The sequence below is a fragment of the Pholcus phalangioides genome, unplaced genomic scaffold (assembly GCF_987345545.1).
Source record: "Pholcus phalangioides strain wild (caught in Gottingen) unplaced genomic scaffold, Ppha-v1.0 ptg000011l_1, whole genome shotgun sequence".
Lineage (NCBI taxonomy): Eukaryota > Metazoa > Arthropoda > Arachnida > Araneae > Pholcidae > Pholcus > Pholcus phalangioides.
Genome location: NW_028301604.1, coordinates 2,819,363 through 2,840,258, shown reverse-complemented (window position 1 = coordinate 2,840,258; position 20,896 = coordinate 2,819,363). Strand labels below are relative to the sequence as shown.

The 20,896-nt window shown below is 34.8% G+C and overlaps 1 protein-coding gene across 2 annotated transcripts in view; it reads right to left on the bottom strand.

Moving 5' to 3' along the window:
- Positions 1 to 20,896, bottom strand: part of LOC149079944 (atrial natriuretic peptide receptor 1-like) — a 184,308-nt gene that overhangs the window by 32,826 nt on the left and 130,586 nt on the right. For both annotated transcript variants that reach the window (XM_089238842.1, XM_089238841.1), the window contains exons 8-13: positions 11,158 to 11,284; positions 9,138 to 9,212; positions 8,965 to 9,042; positions 7,074 to 7,178; positions 6,072 to 6,143; positions 4,033 to 4,198 (exon numbers count right to left, since the gene is read on the bottom strand). In XM_089238842.1, the coding sequence (XP_089094968.1) occupies positions 4,033 to 4,198; positions 6,072 to 6,143; positions 7,074 to 7,178; positions 8,965 to 9,042; positions 9,138 to 9,212; positions 11,158 to 11,284 (623 nt within the window). The remainder of the gene's footprint in view (positions 1 to 4,032; positions 4,199 to 6,071; positions 6,144 to 7,073; positions 7,179 to 8,964; positions 9,043 to 9,137; positions 9,213 to 11,157; positions 11,285 to 20,896) is intronic.

Genomic DNA, 20,896 nt, shown 5'->3' with positions numbered 1-20,896 from the left:
GATGCCATTAAATTTTTTAATTTCAAGCAGTCAGCTCGAAAAATACACTCTACAAAAGTTTCTTTTTCACTTTCTGTAAAAAAACCTGGTTGGCACTTACGGAGTTTTGCAACTGGACGACTCATTTGTTTTTCGACAGCCTTTTGAGCGCTACTGTAGTTTCATCTCGCCGATATAAAAGTGCAATTTCTGTGGTGCGTTAATTAACAATTATAGACAAATAATTGTTAATTAACACACCACACATTAATAATTGATTATTTTGTTACGCACAAAAAAAGTTATTCATCAGAGTAAACCATATTCCGGAAATTTCAAATTCTTCAGCATTACATGCGTAAGTGATAACAAAAATAAATAAATAAATATCTACAGTTATATGTAAGGTATGTAACTTTTGGTAGGTCTGTGTAGAAAAGTTACCTTATCGTTGACAGCTATGTCGCTTCCAGAAATGATACGGATCTAGTCTCCGTAATGAAAATGCTCGTGGTAAAAAAAGTTGAGTAAAAAAACAAGAATTTTTCTAGGTTACCAAACACCCATCGGCAAGTCCAGTCTCCAAAGCTATCATCATGAAAATTACTTCTCTCCTATCGAAAACTTCCGTTAATGTGCCTGTGGTGCTACATTTTTTTTTTATATTTCGTTTGGGCAGATAACACTATCGAGATGGAAAAAGTGAGAGTGTGTGTGTGTGTGTACGAGAAAGTATATATATGTATGTAGAGAGAGAAAATCGAATGGGATAGAAATAATAAAACCGAACTAACGTGACCGCCATTCTTATTTCAGTTTGCGTGAAAAGTTTAGCGATCACGAAATGCGAGCAAAAGACTTTAAAAGCTATGGAGGTGATGGTGGAACGCTCTAAAAATAGCGAGTTCCTGAAATAGTGCATACAAATCACATAATCCGTGAAGTTTTCTGATTGAATTTAAAAAGGAATGAGATGCGTCATTTCATAAAGCTCTAGCAACCACGTTAAATCGTTTTCATCGCATAGTGAGTTATGGTAAGCGATGAACGGAACGTGAAAAAAGAAACAAAAGTGGAAATCTATGAAAGTACCTGATCCGGGCAAAAAAAAAAAAAAGACAGTGAGATTATAATAGATTATTCATTTTTCTTAAACGTCTCATAGCAGAGATAACGCATCGGAAAGAGAAATTCGAAAGAGGAGGGAGGAATGCAAAAATAATGGATGTTCTTCGGTGATGTGAATCGATAATATTGAAAAAAAAAAATAACTCGTATGCGTTTTCTTAGGTTGAGAAAATATTAGAGAAACTTAAGTATATTTGGATTCCTGGAGAGAGAAGGCATACATTTTCTTAAATGATTTCCAACAGAGTTAATAAAGATTTTTGAAACTTTTTTTGTTTGTACAGTTTCAATGAGCGTTTGTATGGCTTTTGACTTTCATGGATATCGCGTATGAAATTTATTGGCATTTTCTACGAACAAACGACCAAAACTTCAATTTTTGAATTTTTTTTCTCGACTATTTTATATTACAATAATATGTATGATTTTATGTGGTTTATCAATGTCATAAAGCATTGAGCACATACAAATAGTATTTCACGCTAAAGAAAGGTGTAATCAGACTTTTGTGAACAGATGTTTTTCCAAATTACAAAATTTCATTTTCAGGTTTTTAGCGGAAAAATACGGAAGGAACAAAATACAGTGATTCCTCGGCTAACGAAGATAATTAGTTTCGAAATTAGCCGAAACGCGATTTGTTATATATATATATATAGGTTTATATATATATATAGGTTTCTATAGAAAACCGTTTAATTCGCTCTTGGGCACTTTCCAAAATTTAAAAATGAGTTTTATAAAACACTGAAGAAGAACTATAAAAAAAACGAAAACTGACCTATGACTGAAACTGACTAAAGTCAGGATTACGAGACATTACCTGAAATCTGATCGATAAGAATTTCCAAAAGGATGAGAAAAAGATCTTTTCATATTATACTATATACACAACCCAGTCGGGCTCATAGGTGGTCCCATCCATATGCAATTTGATTCAAATTTTTGTGTCTCATACATGCATATGGGAAAGATAACATGCTAGAATGTCCACGCCTTTCAGTTTGATACTAAGAGTCTTGCACTGAAACTGCATGTATCCAGCTTGTTCAGTTTCAAGTAACAAATTTTATCGTGTGTGCACGGAAAAAATTCAAGCCTGGACATCCCTCTATATTCATGCATTTTCTCTTAGCTTAATCTTTTATTTTATATGAAATGATTTAAAAACGTTATAAAAGAGAAGTGAAGGTATATTCTCTCTCTTACAGGTATAGAAAGTGATTATGAGGTAGAGATATAAGTTAATCGGGCTCGAGTGACAGTAACTCTGATTGTGCCCGAGTGGCAAAGATGCTCGTCTTCCACTATGAAGATTACCATCAAGGTCCATGGGTTCGAATCCGGGCTTCTAGGACATTAGAAGCAAGTTCTTTACCTACCGAGCCTAGGGTGACCACCGATGGATGGAGCCTTCATTTCCCACCCAACTCCACTGGTTGGAAATTGCCGTATGGCGATATGTGACCGGAGTTGGTGTGCAGTGTAGTAGTAACTCTGATTATAATCTGCGCGAAATTTCAGCGCAAAAAGGTATGAATTATCACGTATTGTATGCCATATACTACGATTTATCATATTTACCAATGTCGCGACGCTTGGGAATTATGCGTAATCGCCGGTAAAAGTGATACATTTAAGGAAATTTATCAAACTTACCAAAATGCTCGGCTATTATGCATTTTAACCGGTCATTATGCATAATAATCGGGTTTACCACATTCACCATAACATATAGAAAAATTAATAAAACATTTATTTTCCCCTGTTTAGGAAACTGTGAGTTCCATTTCTTTATTTTCAGTTCTATATCTGGATATTATAAACATTGTTATTATTTTTTTTTCTCTCTCTCTCTCTACTTAAGAAGCCATTCATCTTTATTTGCTGTGCTCGGTGAATGAAAAAGCAGGAAAAATAACATTGTCCAGATTATTTAATTTTTGAAGAACATCACACTAATTGATTCCTCTGTGTTGACTTACACATTCCGGAAATGCTATATTTAAAAGCTATCTATCCTCGTTTTTATCTCGTTCTTTGATTTTAGAGACAATATTGACAGAAAATATCTCCAGATATTCTTTTTCTGCAGTCATTATTTCAGTCAATGTGTACCTTTTTGATTTACAAGAATAAAATGCTGAATTTTTTTCCCGTGAATTCCCTTCTCAGAGCTTTATCATCAGCTCTAGCTCTTAAAATAATATGTGGAAATAAACAAGTTTCCAGTATATCATTGTTAAAATTTATAAAAAACTCCCGAGAAATTTATTTATTTTTTTAATAAGGTGTTGAAATTTTCGCGATGAAACTGAAACACATATTTTTAAAATCTTTCATTTTTCCTATACATAAGAAATGCTTGCGACTTGTGACATTTGGACAATGCATATACTATAAATGCATACAATTTATAAAAAATATATATATATTCACTGGATTTAAGCATTTCTTTAAAATATGCGAAGCAATGCAAATATATACAGAATATCAACAAATATTCATTCAAAATATTCACAAGAAAAAAAGTTTTAGGCTCACGTTGTGGCATCAAGTTCTATGCAAACAACGTCTATTTATATATATATATATTTTTTCTGTATTTCGTTTTGACGTGTACGTCGTGCATGGAAACGTTGAATCTTTCGGGAATTCGCATCATTTTAAGCAGTTACAATTTTTATATGCTGGACATATTGTTGAAAGTCGAGTTATTTCAAAGCGTAGAAAAAAATGATAGTGGGTTGTTTTCTTGATATCTGGGGGGGTGCTTTTTTATTTCACGTTATACATTGAAAATATGTCAAAGCTATATTTATGTTTCTGCGGTATCTCTCAATTTATGTGAATAGAAATTCTTCTAGCGTTAGCTAACAAGATGCCGACGATAAAAAAAATGTTTAAAATAATTTGGTTTCTTACTTCTCCAATGAGCATATGAGTCATCATTATCTAAATCCAAATAAACCCTCAAGGAATGGAACCCGAAATCGGTGATTTTCAAAACGAAACGGCTGTCCACAACGCAGTTTGAAGACTTGAGGTTTCCGTGACTCTTAATCTCACTGCTATGGAGAAAGCACATTCCCTGCAAAGCATATATCAAGTAGAATTGAAAAATGTGTGAAAATGATAATAATTGAATAATTAATAATTTAAACATGATTATTCAAGCTTCTCATTTACTCTTCTCCTTTGTGTCTTTTTTTAGAGAAAAATCTTTTCTTAGAATGAATACAGGGTGTCCTAAAATAGATTGACTTTTTCAAAATTTGATAGCAGGAAAACGGTGACAGTTACTATGCATTCTTATTGCATTATTTGTATATAGATGAATAAATTTGAATTTCATATTAAAGTCATTCTTGCGGATTATAAATGTACGAAGTCTGGATTTTTTTTAGTTCGCTTTCTTTTGGATTGTACAAATTTTCAAAACAGATAGCGCAGAGTCTCCCTTTACACGGTCTTTCAATTATTGAAATACTCATAGAAATCACACTACGATGCTCTCGAAATGTCCACCGTCCAATGCAACAATATGTCTCAATCAAAGTACAAAATTAGCAGTGACAATCTCCAAAGTATTTATTGGAATGGTTTTACATTCATCACGGACGACCTACATTAGGTTCGCAATCGTGGTAGGGTTTTTCGCCGGTATACCGCATTCTTCAAGTGGTGGCCCCCCACAGAAAGAAATCGCATGGATTGAGATCCGGTGAGCATGGTGCAGGGGCGGCTTAATCGAGGGTGCAAGGGTTGTGGTGCACCTGGGTGGCAGCCTAGGCTTTGTTTAGGCAATAATTTTCAAAACTTCCAATACTAGAAATTCACATGACAAGAGGTGGATTTATGGTTAAGCTGACTGTGGGCAAAAATTTCTTCATTCTAGTCTAATTTTCTTGACCATTTATTTCTTAAATTTCTTTGAAAACTTTTTTCCCCGAAACTTTTTTTTTTTAACTTTTTCCGAAAAAGTTTCGGGCAAAGTTATTCTTTTTGGTTAATGATATGTGATTTGCATCAATATTGCCATTGCCAATCAATTGCAGCATTTCGTTAGCACAAATCAATCGCTTAGCTCTTGAAACTTCCAGAAGTGTCTGCTGTATTTGGAGTTTGTATGGAAAAATTTCGAGGCCATTTCGTAGTATTCTCTGTGTTGACGGCTTGCTCAATGAGCATGCAGTTGCAGTTTTGCGGACCGATCCCTTCGGAAATGTTGTGATAATGCTTCTGAACAGCATGAATGTTTGCTACAATCGTGGCAGACAGCGGCCGTCCAACGCTGCCCATAAAATCATCTGCAACACTATCGGTTCATATGAATTTCTCGAACAACTGTTTTATTGTACTCGGATGTGGACCGTTCTTGGCGTTAAATTTGCTCTGGAAGCACCTTCTTGTTGCTGTTGTATTCTCACCCAATTGGTGGTGTTCCGAAACGATAAATATTTTTTGCAACAAAATACCATTTCATACACCATTTTCATACATTTGGGTCAAAATCCCAATTGCATTTCCACTGCGTGGACTCACTGCCCTTCACGCATGCCTAACATACAGTAACATGCTGCTGCAGCACCATCTGTTGGTGAAAATTTGTGCTACCCGAAAGAGAGCAAACTATAAAAATTCTTCTCGACTTCGCACATATAAATTCCTCAAGAATGTATTTAATATCTATCACCTTTTTCTTGTTATCCCAATTTGAAAACCGTCAGTCCATTTTTAGACACCCTATATCTTTCAATTTTTTATTACCTCGGTATTTATCGGTAATGAAATACTCACAAAATAGTACACGATAACAATCATGCTCATAAATCCGGTTTAGTACTGTTTTTCAAGGATGTACTTAGATATGAAAAATATACAGTTTCTGAATTTTAACTTTTTTCAATACAGTAATCAGTATCTCCATAATATATAAATTTGAGTAAATTCCTTGTGCTTACTTTCACGAGATCATGCATTAATGAATATCTAAACATCCAATCCAGTTTTATTTCATCGTTTTCCAAAATATCCTGTTGTACATAAAATAAAGAGATTTATAATGACTTGATAAACTTTATTGGATAATTGAGATAATCCTCTATTTGTTGAGATTATTAGTCAATTATCTGCTTAATATACAGTCTAGATTTTATAACGAGTCTGAAGATGAAATGGATTTCCAAAATATAATTATATAATCTGTATCAATTATAATTTCGATGACACTTGTTCAATTATGCTGTAGTTTTATATGATATCAAAACCGATTTCTACGCTCAGTCATATCGATTGCAAACTGTTTAACATAATGGATACATCTCAAATATGGGGCGATTATTGGAATATCAGTGTCATAGGTGTGGTACTTAACCCGCTAAACTAGGTCACATACAAATGCGATTTTAATGCCATACATTCCCATGTGAATTTGGCATTTGAATTTAATTTCGCACGTTAATTTCACGAAAGTGAAAGCGTCAAACCACTCACACGCTGCAATGAAACAGTCTTGCATGAGGATATGCTCACGTTTTCCGAAGCGAAAATGCAAACTATGAAAACTTCTGAGATAATTTCCCAGGATATTCTTCCGCTTCTTGACATAATCCATTATTCAGGAAAGCTGTAAGAATTTCCAGTTAGTTCCTCACGCGGGCTAGAATAATAAACGTTTTCAGGAGCATCTTACAAATGTATGCTTGAAAGTAAGAAAACTGGTTTGTATTACACGCGGTCAAATAGGGACCTGTGAGTCGTAATTCTTGAAACACCTTGATTCAACTGGCTGCTTGAAAAACAACCACATGCACGAAATATATCCCACAAAAATGTCATAAAAACATAATAAATTTTGAAAGAGAAACATTTTTGGAGCATCTTTAGTATGCGCGAATATTAGACAGTTAGTGTAGAAAGAAATTTATATATTTATATACAAGTTACGTTCAACCTCATCTTACCTGAAGACTGCCTTTCGGGCAATACTCGGTTATTAGGCATGTATGAGGTGTTTCGACGCATGCTCCTATGAACCGAACTACGTGATCATGTTGGAGGTCTTTCATCTGTGAATCAAGAATTATTCTACATAACAGTGTCTAATGCAATTAAGTACACACAAAGAAGTAATAATTATGAATAAGACTGGTTCGATTAATCGGGTCGGTTAATCGATAAATTGTTAAATTGCCATTAACAGTTTTAATCAAGTTAATCGACTCGATCAATCCGATTAAAACTCGATTAAAATTTGTTTAAAAAGTTTGCAATAATTAACTTGATTTTTTTTAACGAAATCGGTAAGATGTCTTAAGGGGTCTCCTACCTTTAACATGGTGAAAAACCTTATGTAGAAATATTATTAAAAATATAATTTTACATTGATTTATTTCACCTTTTTACCACATATATTTGATTGTGTATGCTATCCTATGCCAGTAAAAAATTTTACATATCTCCAATACTTGATTTTTTACATTTTCAGAAACACGCATTAAAAACGGTTTGCGCGCATGATAAACTAACATGATATCAATGAAATTGAATAAAAATTGATTAAAAATAAACAGTTTTCTTTATTTGATATTTTTTTCTTTATTGATTTCATGCAATTTTATCATGCGCACAAGGTGTTTTAATGCATTTGTTTTTAAATTTGTCAAAAATTAAGTATTTGAGATACGCGAAATTTTGTACTGGCATCGGATAGCATATACAATCAAATACATGCGATGAAATTTGAAATAAATCAATGGATATATAAATAGTATTTTTAATAATATTTCTACATAAGGATATTTTTTACCACGTTAAAAGATTATATATATAACTAAAGAGATAAGACTTAAATTAATGCACCTATACATATATATAACATTTTGGATAAGTGACCATATTTAAAAACATTTGAATTTTTCGACAAGTCGATTCATCAAAAACTTAAGATTTTAGTTTCGAATTGAGTTTGATAGGAATTTCAGTTCACAGGACCAAAATTTATTGTCTCCACTGTCAATAGCAGTTTTTCGTATTCTTGGAAGCATCACCTCCTATCCTTACAATTACAATTTGGGAGAAGTTTCTAGGAGAATAAGCAACAGTCAGGGCTGTCTTAAGAGCATCATGGGCCCCAGAGCAAATCGATTTTTCAGAGAACCCCTCAATGAATTTATATTACATAGTTACGAAAAATATTCGTTTAATTAGTCATTAGTCATTGTTAATGATTTATCTATTAAAAATTTGATTAAAAATTAGAAAATTAATTAATTCCCATCCCCAGTTATAAACATCGAAGACATGAATTTTAAGAAAATACGATTCTAAACATTAGAAACGCCATTCAGTTTCTTTTGATTTTTGCCAAAAATATTCTTACATATCCTGAAGGATGATGAAATTTTACGGGTCTAATTAACCACAAAAAATTATTGTGATGCGACATACATGAACCATATCCTAAGCTCATATCCAGGGCTGCAACTAGATGCTTGGTCACCCGGGGCAAGTGCGCGTTTTGGCGACCCCTTGTAATGTTGAAGCAGAGGTTTGAGAATAAAATCAGAGGTTTGAGAATAAAATTTGCGCTCCCTCTGGTCCAGCACCCGGGGCACGAGACCCGCCTGCTCTCCCCCTCCCCCCTAGTTGCGGCCCTGCTCATATCTAGTTACCAACAGCTACTAACTTCCATATAGGCGGAGAAAATATATTTTAAATAATTTTATTTCAAGTGAGAGATCGAAAACAGCTCATTAAAGTTAGATTAATACGCAGTTTTGATCATATCTCGAGGCAACAACATTCTTCATGATACATTTAACTAAAAAAAAATGTTTCTATTCTGTTACTTACTTTCTTCATTTCCAATAACAATGACCGACTAATTTCTATCCGATTTTTGTGAATGGGCTTGATAGCAACCATCGACCCCTTGAGAAATATGTGAAGAAAATATAATTTAATCACTAAATAAAAAATAAATGAATATTCTAATGAAATATTATGAGTTAATTCACGAACGTCACCTTAAAATATCCCGTTTGAACAAACATCTGCTTGCTGAAATCGATAATTTGCATCGTTTCTATTGAACAAGCACTCTGTAAATAAAAACAAATGCAGATGACAGAAAAATGTTTTCTTTAAAATATTAGAATGAAATATCAATTTCCGTTAGTGGAAAGAAATATTCTGAGGGAAGCAGTTTTTAAAACCCAGTGAAATTACCTCTAATTAACGGAATGTTCGCCGCCTCATCTATCTTAGACGGTTTTTCTTTTAGGAGATATAATTAGCTCTTTCACTTTCCTCTTTTCTCTGAACTTGACACTTTTGGGGCGTGTTTGAGAATTTTTTAAATCATTAAGTGAGAGTGAAATGTGTTCTGATGTTTCTTATTTATGTAGGACATGTTAGAAATAGTTATTTCGTAGTTATATGATTGTATCTCCACCCAATATAAAATATGATTTTTCTCTGAAAGACATACCATTTATATAGGAAGTGCGGGGATTATGGAATGCTTCTGGTCCACCCCCTGACCCACCCCCGAAGGTATGCAGGTTAATATTTCTGTAGATTCAACGCCACCATCCTGCTCAGTACAGATCCGGCAGGGAGACGGGAATAAATCCCGAATCGAGTGCCGGTGGCATAGGCGGGAATAGACCGAGCACTGCATAACGACAGCGCTAGACTAAGTCTCACCCTACAACAGTAGAGTAAATTAACCTATCTCACGACGGTCCGGGAATTATGAAATAGGTTATATGGAATACGAAAGTTTCAACAGCTAGTCTATGCCAAGATAAATCCAGGAAAGAAAATTCAACTGCCTCTCCGGGGAATCGAACCCACACCCTCTCCCTCCTGGCTAGGGCACTCACCCGGCTACAAAGGACGTGGGTTCGATTCCCCGCACAGGTGGTTGAATGTTCTTTCCCGGATTCATCTTCCCATCAATCAGCTGTCGGAACCTTCGTATTAATAGCGGAGAGCGACATCACCTTCGGATAATATGGAATACCAAATTTTCTCTGAATTTAAAGGAAACAGTGATAAATGACTTCGAAATGCACTCATGATTCTATGGAGTCAGTGCCGCTCGGTTGTCATCATCACCACGGCTGCTATAGGCAAAATTATTTGCTTTTCTACTTTCCGAAATTTACTCAGTAAAGTTTTCAAAGGTATTTGTCAATTATTGTAAATGTGTCAAATAGTTTGAAACTAATTTCTAAACTAATTTTGAAACTAACATCGCACAATGTATATCACAAGTGTTGTATTTTATTGTGCTGTGATCATTATTTCGCTAGCAATTTCTCCGTTCAGATGTAATGCTTCTTTTCACAGATGGTGTGTCGGTAATGTGGAATATAATAAATATCATCTGAGTTAGGCTAGAATATCTCTTCAAGATGGAAAGTTTTGGAAGACAGAAGAGGAAAGGACTAGGGCAGAGGTCATCAACCTTCTTCTAGTCACGAGCACTGCCTGTACTCATTATAACAAAAAGAAAAAAAAAGACACACATGACAAGTTTGAGATACGAATGCATGAAAAATCTGGATGATTTCAATCCTTGAATGTTATTTGTGCAAATTTAATAGGAACGTTGATCATGTGTTCGCGAGCGTCGTGCATTCCGGGTGCTTCAGGGAGCACCATAGTGCTCGCGAGAAATGAGTTGAAAAGATGCTTGCCCTAGAAATAATGAGAATCCTATTCACTGTGGTGTCCATCTTGACATTTTTAGAGCAGAGAAGGAAGAAAGATTGTATCTGTAAATCTTGGAGTGATAAAAAAAAAAAAAAAATGGCATTCCATATTACCCGAACTTCCTATACATAAAATAGTTGATCATGTGAATACGAATATATATATATATATATATATATATTTTTCATTTTCTATTGACGGTTTTGGTGGTAGACTCATCGTAGAGTATTCACGAGAAGCTCGATGAAAAAAAAACATAAGAAAAAAAAAATGTCGTGTCCCATAAAAAGAGTTGGTTCCACTTGTGCAGAAAAGTAATCTTACCTGCAGGCTAATCCGAGCCAAACTCATACGAGATCCCAGTCGTTTACGGATCCCTGCTGCGGAACTGATTTCGTCCCATCGTATTTTCCAGGTCATTGAAGCTAGCTCTGCTTCCAGTTTGTAATGTCTACGATAAAAATGAATGAAGAATAAAACGGACGAAAAAAAAAAAAAATCCCGGATAAATGGTATATGTATGTGTGAAAAAGAATCTGACGGATACAAAAAAGATCATCCACTGCAAGCGATTTTCGAATAGAAAAAAAAAATTACTCTCCTTGGGGAACAAGAAGATATCGACACAAAATTTGCGATTGAAAAAATAAGTGCAAATCCGGTGAAAGATAGAAAATACCAAAACGCATTTATAAGTTACGGTAAATGTGATAAACCCAGTTCTTATGCATAATCACCTAGCATTTTGGTAAGATTGATAAATTTCCCTAGATTAATAATTTTCCACCGGCGATTATGTATAGCACCCAAGCGTCGTTGGTGAATTTAATCAGTATTGAAAAAGTTATCACTTTTACCGGGGATTATGCATAATACACAAGCGTCGCGTTGTTACTAAGCATGATAAATCGTACTATATGATATACTAATCATGATAGTTCATACATGTATTGTATCATTATATGGAAATACGATCGTAAAGTGTGTTATTATTATATCGGGGTTCGACAATATTCATCCCGCATACTGGACTCATTTGGAATTTTTTCATAGTTATTAAATTCATCAATTACACTAGGGTCTTATGCATAATCATAGATAAAGGCGATCACAGATAAATTTCAAATATTTATCAAATGTACCAACGATACTTGGCTATTAAGCATGATCGCCGGGAAAGTAATACTTTTTTAGTATTCATCAAACTCACTATGACGATTGGTAGCTATGCATAATCACCGAACATTTAAATGATGAAAAAGCCCTATAAAATAGGGCCTAATGGTGTTTTCATTTCTATTTTGCAATGTACAGTTTCTCTAGAACAAATTACACTTTTTTAGAATCACGAGTGAAATTTCTCTTGATAATTTTTATGAGTTATCTATACGAATGAAATTTTTCTTGTATACGTTTTTACCATCATTTACAACTGCAGAATTTCATCCTCATCCCACATACATTTATCACATTTACCGTAACATGCAGGGTGTTCTGTTAATGGACCGACAAACTCAGAGGGTTGTTAGTAGGCATCAAGAGGAACAAAAATTGCAGTGGAACATGGTGTCGCAAACCACGTTGGGGGGGGGGGGTGAAAATCGCGAAAAACTCACGCAGGCTCTCACACCAGAGGACACGAAAGGTGGATGTCAGTTAATCGCTGAATGCGTTCGTGGGTTCGCTCACCATATCTGGCGTAAGCAGCGTCGCGAAACGCATGCGCTGGCATATGATCACGCGCCGAAGACGACGTAAATTAGCGCTATTGCGGTGATTATCTCTTGGGGCCGTACTTGCTGCCCGAACGCCTGAATGAAGCAATGTGCCTTGTTTTTCTGCAACTCGTCCTCCCGGAAATGCTGCAAAGTGTGCCGGCCGCAGTGCAGCGAAACATGTGGTTTATGCACATTTTCCCCTGCACATTTTTCAGCGAGGTGCGTAATCACGTCGATGTTACATACCCAAGAAGGTCGATTTCACGCGCGGGACCCGTTGCTTGGCCTCCACGTTCGCCGGATCTCAATGCGTGTGACTTTTTCCTTTGGGGTCACTTTAAATCACTCGTTTATGCGACGCTCGTGGACACACAGGAGGATCTCATAGGGTGGATTGTCGTCACTGCGATAGTCATACCGAAAAGCATACCTGGTATCTTCCAGCGCGTCCGAGAATCGTTTTCACGTCGTTGCAGACTGTGAAATAACGTCAGCGGCCGACACTTCCAACAACTCTTGTAATAATTAATCGAATAAATCTTTTTTTAGTTGTTACTGTACTTTTTGTCGTTCCAGCGTGACGTCGAAACCTGCATGCGCTTTTCGCGATTTTCATCATCTCAACGTTGCTTGCGATACCATGTTCAATTGTAATTTTTGTTCCTCTTGATGTCTACTAACAACCCTCTGAGTTTGTCGGTCCATTAACAAAACATGTATATATTTCATAACTTTATTATACGAGTATCGCATACTTTAGATACGCATACAGTAATACAAGTTTTTCTTTCATGAATTAATAATTTTCCACAATCTATGTAGTGTAATGAATTTGCTAAAAATATTTTTAATATTATTATGAAATGATTTATCGTACATGTAAAAAATAGTTTTTATGAAACATAATATCTGATTTCATTAGTTTTCCTTTACAAATATTTATCTTAACAAATATATTTAAAAGCAAATTATTTTCTTCGTATTTGATTTGCGGAAAACAATGAAGAATCCTTAAGAAAATAAATTAGTGATAGATAATTTTAATCACAAGTTCAAATTGCAAGACAGTAATTCTTTACGATGAATTCATTATTCGTGTTATCTGGGGATATTTTATTATATATTCTGCAAAGTGTGTTCTCTACTAATCTTTTCAAATAATTTTTTTTTCTTAAAGGGTGTCATGACCCCTGAAGGCGATTTTTCAAAAATTGCACTAAACATAATTTTATTTAATTGCAAATCAAATGCAAACATTTTCGAGTTAATCGATTAATTTTTTCTTTTAAAATTCAAGAAAGAATTAATGAATCACAGTGTAAATGTATATGTTACGGTAAATATAAATGCGTTTATTATGCATACTTAACAAACATTTTGGTAATTTCGATAAATTTCCTTAAATTTATCACTTTTACCAGCAATTATGCATAATGCCCAAGCGTCGTTGGTAAACATGATAAATCCTACTAAATTTATCACTTTTACTTATTATACGTAATCGCCATTTCGTATTGGTAAATATGATAATATGGGATTCATTGCCATAATAAGATTTAGATGACCGCACTAATGAGCCAAAGGCTGAACCGGATATAATGAAGTCTGATTTAACGAATTTTTCCGAACATACGTGAAGTAATTCCTATTGACGATAATAGTGATCTTTCATTTGATAAATTTTACGATCTTACTCCGACATAGTGAACTGTCATTCGACAAATTTTATGATCATACCCCAATATTACGAGCTCTCATTTAACTAATTCTTTGATTTGACGATTTTTTTACAAGTTTATCTTCGTTTTCATTCAGACCCCAATATAATCAACATCAAGGAACAAAAAAACGAATGCACAAAATTGTTCTCATATTCATCAAATTCATCAATTACAATAGGGTATTATGCATAATCACAAATGAAGGCGATAAATTTGAAGTATTTATTAAATTTACCAACGACACTCAGTTATTATGCATAATTGGCGGTAAAAGTGGTGTTTCCATTATTTACCAAAATTGCCAACGACGCTTGGGTATTGTGCATAATCTCCGGGAAAAAGTGATACTTTTTTATTAGTTATTAAATTTACCAACGACGCTTGGGTGTTATGCATATTCGTCAGTAAAAGCGATAAATTTATCAAACTTGCAAAGATGATGGTAAGTATGCATAATAACAGATTTACCCCATTTACCGCAACATATTCATTTGCACTGTATAATTCATTGTGCTTGTTTCTTTAATTTTGAAAGAGAAAATGGACACGAAATCTTTTACATTTCATTTGCAATTGAATGAAATAATTTTTTTAAGTCACTTTTTTTTTTAAATCTACTTCAGGGCGTAAGGCAGTGGTGCTCTACTGGTGTTCCGTGTGCACTCCCCAGGGTCTCCGCGGCCACTCGAGGGAAAAAAAACAGTAAATCAAAAAAAAATATATAATTATAAATATTTTTGAACAATAAAAATAAATCAGTAATTTTGATGAATAAATAAAAAATATCCCTACGGGGCTCCGCCACAGGAATTTATTCACCAAAAAGGGCTCAGCGAGTCAGAAAAGGTTGAGAATCGCTGCCTTATGGAAACGAATTGGTAATTTCAATCTTACATGAACAGACGGGGTACCAAAAGATTGTACCAAAAGCAATTCAGTCACAAATGAATAAAATATATTTCATTTGATAATCTAATTACGTAAATTATCGTTAGATGGGACTAATATTATTATCGCTTTCAGTGTTGAGCCTTATAGCGGAAGAGGATAAATCTTTACGGAAAAGTGACCGGGCAATCAGTATGCTGAACGAATAACCCAAAGCTTCGGTTGCATATTTTGTTTCGGAGATTTTTTTCTTCTACCATGGAATAAGTTGAATAATTAACATTTTTAATTAAAATATTTCTAATTAACGTAATCATTAATTCATTTTCTACAGTTGTAAGAAATCGGCGTTTTGCTCCTACATGGGTTTTAGATTTTTTTAACGATTTATCGAGTTTGCACAGTCGGAGAATCAACCTATACGCGAGTGTATATGGTAGCAAATAATTTTTCAAATTCATTTTGTTAATGAATTTGCGTCTTGTTAACGATTTTTTTTCTCATTAAATCGACCACATTTAATCAGTCTTCATTTCTTTTTTTGTAGTGGAATAAGCGAAGCATTTTTTTATTTAATTATTGTACTTTAGAAGAGTTTGTTTTTAAATCCTATTTATATATATACTACTAATTTGAAAAGTTCTTTATATGATCAGTTATAATTCGAAATGTTTTTAAAACCACAGGGTAATTAAGAAAGGATCATCCGATTTCAAAATTCTAGTTTTCTTAAAATTAAAAACACAGAATGAAGAAAAAGCGTCCAAGTTATAGATTATAAACAATCGATGATGCTAGTGAGTCGCCGATGTGTATCCGAATGGCACAGTGGTAAGATACTCATCTTCCATTAGGAGAGTTGCTGTGTTGGTCCATGGGTTCAAATCCGGTTATGGAACATTAGAAACAAGTTTTTTACCTACCGAGCCTGGGACGACCACCGATAGATGGCTCTTTCATTTGCTATTTAACTCCACTGTTTGGAAATCGCCGTATGGCGATATATGGCCGGAGTTGGTGTGCGGTAAAGTAGTGAGTCGTCTATGTTGCTTTTTTGGTGAAGAAGTAGAATGGCGTCTATTAGCAAGAAAACTTTCTGAGCTCTTTCGTTTGCATGATGCCAGCTGGTAATCACAATTCAACGTATTCCTCAGTTTACTGTTTGCTGAGGGAAAAAATATGTACAAGCCACGTAAATTGTATAACTTACAAGCTTCGAAGCTCAGTGATCGCGAAAAAAATCGAAATTCTGGCATTAAATGCATGAGTCTATGGAGAGATGGACAATATTTTTGAATCAAACATCCATTAGAACGTGTTTTGTAAGATGTTTCATATTGTCTTGACATTATGCTTGTGACTAAAGAACTCGGACATTTTCCCCTTATATTTATGTTACCCCGGAGGCGTAAAGTTATTAGAAATATTGGGAGAGTTCAAAAATATTGGGGAGGGGCTCAAACCGTGTATTTATATAGATTCTACATACAATTTTACGCCTGTGTGTAACACTTATTATTCTGTGTCATTTTTTAAGAAAATATATCATTTTAAAATCTGGATTTTTTCTGAATCACCCTGTGCGTACTACTTTAGAAATAAAAGTATAAAAATTTTTATGGAAGGCAAAATTTGCATAAGGTTAGACAAACATTTGCTTTGTTATTATACGAATATATTTGCATGATAGTGGATTTTATTTTTCGTTATGTAAGTGAATTTATATCCACCGTGATCCAAATTTAAAATTATAAAATCGTGGTTTATATCTGTGTTTATATTCTCTCATATCGATCCAAAACGTGAGATCATAAAATCGATAACGCGCAACCCGTTCTTAATGGAGTTGAATTCAAATTCCAATATGTTTTTGGATAGGGTTTACGGAAAGGCTGCTGCTGCTACTGAACTACCTGATGTTGTTCTCTCGGAGCAAGAGAAAGTAAATAGGATTTGGGGTTCCCGTTCGTTAATTCTAACTCGACCAAAGAAAATTTTCTGGTTGAGGAAGAAAATTTTTTTTTTCTTTTGTAAAAGCCTATCTGGTGAAATTAAATTTTGCATAAAATTTTTAAAGAAGGTCAAAATGAATTTAAAATGATATATTTTTAGGGCAGTGACAAGCTGATTTGAACAGAATTTCAGTGGGAAAAGAGCTGCAGGCAGCAGCAGCAGCAGCAGCGTGTTAAATGTAGCGTAACGAAGAAGCATTAGGAGAAAATTGAAAGGGACATATGTGGACCGTAATCAATAAGGCATCCCGAGGAATACGCACAAAATTTCATTTTCCTCTTCTTCTTTCGCCTTTAATCTCTCTCCAGGCCCTTTTTATATTTCATTTACTTTTGCCTTCTTATGGTGTCCAACGTGAAGACGTTTCATTTAATTTGATTAATGAGAAAGACGCGCCTCGTATCAACCATCAGTTCTATAATAATGCGAGGGTAGGGAGTTCCCTCTCTGCCTTTGCTTGGCATTTCATATTCTTTTACTTTTTACTCGAGAAACTTTTATTGACTTTCAGGTGACTCGGAAAAGAAGTTATATTAATAATTTGTCACCTCAAAATATATGCTCGCGGATTTTGCGAAGTTCCAGTTCGACGGCTCTTTTCACTAATTAAAATATGTTTTAATTTCGAATTGTTGGGGGGGGGGGTGTTGCTTTTAATCATCGAATAGAACGAGGCTGAATACACAATGAAGAGGAGTTATGTCGAAGGACAAGGACAAAGACTTCAGTAACAGCTATAAGAAGGGACATATGTGGACCATAATCAATAACGCATTGTGAGGAATAGGCATAAAATTTCATTTTCTCTCTTCTTCTTTTGCCTTTAATCTTCAGTCCCTTTTTATATTTTACTGTAAAGCATTTCTACAACGATTCTCAATATAACGACGAACCCTCTACAACGATATTTTTTCAAATCTTGTTTGGAATCACCTATAGGTTAATGTTAAACTCCTCTCGATGTAACGATATCTTTTACTATAGCATAAACACCTCTGTAACGACATTTTTTTGGATTTTGAAACCGCTACAACGATATTCTTTTATACTTCGCTCGAAACAGCCAATACGTTTTTAAACTCGTCACATATTTTCGTTCTTTCGAGGACGTCTATTAATAGCGGTATTTGGCACTACCTTATCGCCGAAAGTGATGAAGTTTTCGGTACCGCTACTTTTAGTGTGATGCACCAAAGTATATTGCTATGAACCTCTTTACATGGGCTATACATTCACCTGAATTTTGTTCATCATCTAATCAATTAAAATTTTGTGAGGTGAATAAATACTCAAAAGAGAATTTTTTGTCGGTACTAACAGCGCCGATTTAGAAAAGATGCCAACAACAGCATAAATTTGATGTCACGGGATGATAACGTTCCCTCACGATATAACGATAATCCTTCTACAACGGTATTTTTTCTTAGTCCGCAGAATATCATTATATCGAGGTTTTATTGTATTTTCTTTTGCTTTTTTTACAGTGTCCAACGTGAAGACGTATAATTTAATTTGATTAATGAGAAAGACGTGCCTCGTATCAGCCATCAGTTCTATAATAACGCGACGGAAGGAAGCTTCCTCTCTGAATTCGCTTGACAATTTCATGTACTTTTACTCCAGAAACTTTTATTGACTTTCAGGTGACTCGGAAAAGAAGTTATATTAATAAATTGCCACCTCAAAAATGTATGCTCACTGATTTATGCTCAAAGTTTCAGGTCGATGGCTCTTTTGACTAATTAAAATATGTTTTAATTTCGAATTGTTGAGGTTTTGCTTTTATTCATCAGAAAGGACGAGGCTAAATACTCTATGAAGAGGAGTTATGTCGAAGGAAAAGGACTTAAGACTCAAGTAACCGCTATAAATTCGAAGTGAACTTTTGGAGTTCATTATCAAAGCCGTCCGAGGTTGTTAAGTGCTATCTGATGGCTGAATGTTAGAGAGTTTCGGCACGCATTCACTGCGCTCATTAGTGTAAGAGTGTTACGTGGAAATAGTTCCTGTACGATCTTCAGTCTTCGAGACTCTTGGTTTCTGTATACTATCGCACAAGGTGAGATTCACAATGAATGCTCTGCCAAGGACATAACCCTTTCTAAAAATCAAATAAAAATATTTTTTTTACATTACGCATGATTCAATATAAGGTTCAACAACTGGTCTAATTATAGAATTGTTAATATACAGTTAAACTTGGTTATAACGACATCTTGGCTATAAGTTTTCCGACTATTTTTTTTATAATCAAAATTTTCTCAATTTTTCAACGAAAAGCTTGCGTTAATTCAGAATTTATACTAAGATTAACTGAATAATTGATAAATTGTGTTATCAGTGAATATGACTATTATAGTATACGTCTAACATACTTGTATTTGCCCCATATTAATTTTTTTTTTCGTGAAATACATTTTACGTCATGGCAGCTTTCTCGCCAAGGGTTATCTGTAACATTCAGCAATTTTACTGACGTTTTGCAATATTTTTGGTATGAATTCACACTATATATATATCACACGTATATATAACGTATTTACGATTTCCCTTTCCCGTGTTTTTCTAGATCAAATATGGTAACTTTAATCATTATGAAATAACAACGTCGATCACAGTGTTTGATTGCATCTGGTTATATTATTCATCAAAAAAGGGACTGCAAACGTCAACCTTGGTTGTAACAACACCTCGCGGTTATAAGGACAAATATTTTGCAGAATCTTCGATGTCATTACAACCGAGATTGCATTATAATACAGTGTTTTTCAACATGGGGTCATATGGCCCCCTTTGCAGGACTGAGATACTCCAAGTGGGGCTACGGGGAAAAATCAAGTTAAAGGGGAGCCGTGACAGACTTCTAAGGGGAGCCACAGAGCACTGTGAAAAAAATTAAGATGTAAGGAAGTGAAAATTCAAGTGAAATATGGAAGGAAAAAAAGTGTGACTATTTTCAGAATGAAGCGAAACTCCCCATAGAGCCAAGGCCGTCTTAACACATGCTTCCATCCGAACACAGCCGGGGCCTTGAGTGCGTAGGAAGGCTCCATTATAATGAGATTTGATACTATTTTTTTCGAGAATAAGTATGTAAATTTGTATACAAGTACTCCCAGTCAGGGAAGTGGTCCCTGATGCTGCTAGAATAGCCCTGCATAGAACCAGGGCCATCTTTACATATGGGTCCGTCCAGGCATGGCCCTGAGCTTGATGTGTATAAGGGGTACATCCATGATGTACCATCATTTGCGAAAGTAAGTAAAAACGTAAGCTGTTACTTCCAGCTAAAGTAAGGGGCTTCAGAACAGATTTCTTCCCAAGGACCCTGTGTGTTGAAAGGGCACTGCATAGAACTCCACACGAAAACCTTCACTGAATCGGGGGTCGACTTTGCTCATGAAATTTTTCTTCAATACGAATTTGCTCAATTGATCAAATTGAATCAAGTCAATCAATAAGTCAGAAGAATCTTTTTCAATATCAATTCAATAAGTAAGAAGAGTCTCGCTCCTTAATCGGGGAGGGTGGGGCAAGGGGCCGCGATAAAAGAACACGGTACCGTAAAGGTGGGCCACAGGCGTAAAAAAGGTTAAGAAACACCGTTATAATAGACATAAAAGATGAAGTTTTAAATCTTTGCAAAGGCATTAGGTCTATGGAATCGTTTGAAATCGATTGTAAACTGTAGATCGCGATCGGATCCACACTCCAGTTAGAGAA